Source organism: Ichthyophthirius multifiliis (assembly GCF_000220395.1).
Source record: "Ichthyophthirius multifiliis unplaced genomic scaffold scaff_1120509249484, whole genome shotgun sequence".
Classification (NCBI taxonomy): Eukaryota; Ciliophora; class Oligohymenophorea; order Hymenostomatida; genus Ichthyophthirius; species Ichthyophthirius multifiliis.
Window position 1 is genome coordinate 10,652 of NW_004087671.1, and position 3,250 is coordinate 13,901.

The 3,250-nt window shown below is 10.8% G+C and overlaps 1 protein-coding gene across 1 annotated transcript, besides 14 other annotated features; it reads right to left on the minus strand. All coding sequences in view use genetic code 6, as the record gives it.

Annotated features, from left to right (window-relative positions):
- The first annotated feature begins 157 nt into the window (after positions 1-157).
- Positions 158-240: a microsatellite.
- Positions 186-220: a microsatellite.
- Positions 241-285: 45 nt separating the features above from the next.
- Positions 286-348: a microsatellite.
- Positions 337-448: a microsatellite.
- A 78-nt stretch (positions 449-526) lies between these two features.
- Positions 527-574: a microsatellite.
- Positions 568-624: a microsatellite.
- Positions 625-865: 241 nt separating this feature from the next.
- Positions 866-900: a microsatellite.
- A 502-nt stretch (positions 901-1,402) lies between these two features.
- Positions 1,403-1,449: a microsatellite.
- Positions 1,419-1,487: a microsatellite.
- A 178-nt stretch (positions 1,488-1,665) lies between these two features.
- Positions 1,666-1,716: a microsatellite.
- Positions 1,670-1,739: a microsatellite.
- An 80-nt stretch (positions 1,740-1,819) lies between these two features.
- Positions 1,820-1,873: a microsatellite.
- A 17-nt stretch (positions 1,874-1,890) lies between these two features.
- On the minus strand, positions 1,891-2,274 carry IMG5_007610 (hypothetical protein; the record flags this gene model as incomplete). The annotated part of the gene is made up of 1 exon (XM_004039805.1): positions 1,891-2,274. The coding sequence occupies one exon, from the start codon at positions 2,272-2,274 to the stop codon at positions 1,891-1,893; it is 384 nt and encodes a 127-aa protein (XP_004039853.1).
- Positions 2,275-3,046: 772 nt separating this feature from the next.
- Positions 3,047-3,079: a microsatellite.
- Positions 3,072-3,119: a microsatellite.
- Positions 3,120-3,250: the final 131 nt, after the last annotated feature.

A 3,250-nucleotide genomic window follows, 5' to 3' on the forward strand; every position in this document is an offset into this window, starting at 1 on the left:
TTTTTTGAAAATTAAAAATAAAAAGATAAAAAAATATTTTTAATAAAATATAAAATTAATTAAAATTTTTGATATAAAAATATAATTTAAAAAAAAATTTATAAAATATGTATTTTTATTAATTTTTAGATAATAGAATACATTTATTTTAAATAACATAAATAAAGAAATATAATATTTATTAAAAATATATAAATATATATATATATAAATAAATAAAATTAATTTAAATATAAATAATTTTTTTTTTTATTCTTTAATTAAATTCACAATAATTGTTTATATATATATATTAATAATTGTATTTAATTATAAAAAATATATATTAATAAATTTTAATAATTATAATAATAATAAAAAAAAATATAAAAATAATAATAAAAATAATAATTAAAATAATAATAATAATAATAATAATAATAATAATAATAATAATAATAATAATAATTTAAAATGTAAACAATATTTATATATTTATAAGATAAAATAATGATTAATTTATAACTAATATTTTTTTATAGTTTTTTATTTTATTTAATTTACATTTTTTATTTACATTTAGTATTTTAATTTATATATTTTTCTATTTTTATAATATTATATATTATTTTATTTTATAAATTAAACTAATTTAATTTTTTTTATAAGTATACATTATATTTAACTACTTATGTTTAATATTATTTTTTTACTAATATATACTTCTATACATAATATGTATTATAAAATTAACTTTTTATTAGATATCATTTTATTTTTTTCAATTTTCTTTTAGTTTTGAATATTTATTTTTTTATCTTCTTCTTATAATTTAATATATATTTTATGTTACTTAAATTATTAAAAGCTATGAATTCATTATTGCATAAGATTTTTTTATTAATAAATTTTTATATTAATTTTTTTAAAACAATACTAATATCAATAATTTATATTTAAAAAAAATCTTATTATTTGTACATTATATTTTAATTTGGCTAATTTTCTTTTTTTTCATATTTGTTGTATTTAAGTATTTCTTTTTAATTGTATTTTCAAATTAATTGAAATTTATTGTATATATTGTTGATATTAAAAGGAAAAAATAAATATAATACTTCAAAAATAATATATTTTGTTTAAATAAAAATAGAATGTATTGAAAAAAATTAAATTTTATAAATATATCATTAATTATATGTAAAATAATTTTGCATTTATTTATTTATTTAAAAAAGATATAAAAAACTAAATTATATAAATATATATTTAATATATTTTTTTTTATTATATTAAAGATTAATAATTTATTAATCATTATTAATTATAACCTATAATATTCTTCTAAGTGGATTTAATATTTATTTTAAATTTAAAAAAGCTTTCTTAAAAAATATAATTAATAAAGTTTATGAAACAATAAATATATATATATATATATATATATAATTATATATATAAATATAATATTTTAATTAAATAAATTAATAATTTAATAAAAAAATATATTATATAATATTTAATAAAAATTCATATATTATTTTTTATTTTAATATAAGTTTATGTTTTTTTTTTTTATTATTATAATATAAACAATTAAATAATTAAGAAAATAATAAAATATTTTTTAGTGAAATATAAATATATATATATATATTGTTTTTTTCCTTATATTTATATCTATAATAAATTATTTTATAAATTTAAATTATTTATTTAAATTCTAAATTTTTTTATTTTATTATCTTTAAATTTTTATTCCAATCTGTTATAATTTAATTTATATTTTGAGAAAAATAAAAAATATTATTAAATAAAAACTAATTTTTTTAAAAAAATAATATATATATATATATATATATATATATATATATATATATAATAATATACTATAATTTTTATAAAAAATAATCAATCTGAAACTCTATTTCCTGCCATTCTTCTACCTTTCTTTTTATTTCTTTTAAAATTAATTTGAGTTGTTTTAATTCTTTTAACTTCTTTAGCCTATTCATCCATAATTTAATTAAATATTTTTCTAGCTGCTTTTTTCTATTCTTATTAAACTTTATTATCATCAAGCTTCTTCTTATCATAAACTGCTTAATCACTTTTTATATCTTTAATTATTCTTTTTTCGCTTTTTCTAATTTTTTTCTTAAGTTTAGATTTTTCAATATATTAATTTAATTCTTTTCCTTTTTCAATTATTTTAGGATCTAATTATTTAATTTTTATCAAAGGTTTTTCTATAAGAATATCCAAATTATTTTTCCATTTAAAATTTTCTATCATTTCGTCTATTCTATCTATTAATTATTTAATTTTTAGATTGATTTTTTCTTCTTTAGAATTTATTTTTTCCAACTAAAATTTAATATTTTCATAAAAAAAGTCAAAATTAGTTTCCATATTAGTTATTTTTAAAGAACTTTAAATTAAATTTAATATGAAAATTCCCATATTCAAAATCTCGTTTTTATCCCATTTTTAAACTTCATCATTTTTTAATATTTTTTCTAAAAATATTTCAAATTAAATTTCTTTATAATTCTCTTCTTTTTCAAAATAAAACATTTTCTCTTCTAAAAATTCTAACAAATATTATATACATCTATATATTTCTGGTATTAAATCTCTTGTTTTTCTCCAATAAGGAAATAAAATATTTAAAAAACTTAAAATAAAAAAACATCTTTTTAAGTCTTTTCCTTCTTCTTATAATATTTTATGTATTTTTTATCCAATAAAAATCTTTATTAATTATGAGAAAATGCTCTTTTTTTCAAAAAAAACTTGGCTTTCTCCTAATTTGCATATTGTTTATATGTAAATAATACTACTAAATATTTATATATGTTCAGGTTGATTATTAAAAAAGGTTGTTTCTTATAATTAATATACTTTTCCAATTAAATAAATTAAATCATAATCATTTTAAACTAATATCTTTTGTATTTTTTTTATAAATTATTAAAATAATTAATTTATTTAAATATAATCAGGTTTTTAATGAAGCTTTTCTTATATATTTAATAATTCTGTATTTAATTATTTTTCCATTTTTTTTTATTAATTTTATATTTTATATATTTTTATACTTATTTTTTTTTTTTTTATAAATTTTTTTTTTTTTTTTTTTAATAAAAATATAGCTCAATTATAATTATTTTTTATAAAATCATCATATTGTTTTTTATCAAGTTAATACATTTAGCACATTTCTATATTTGCCGGAGAGGCTAAATTAGGTTCTTTATGAATCAATTCT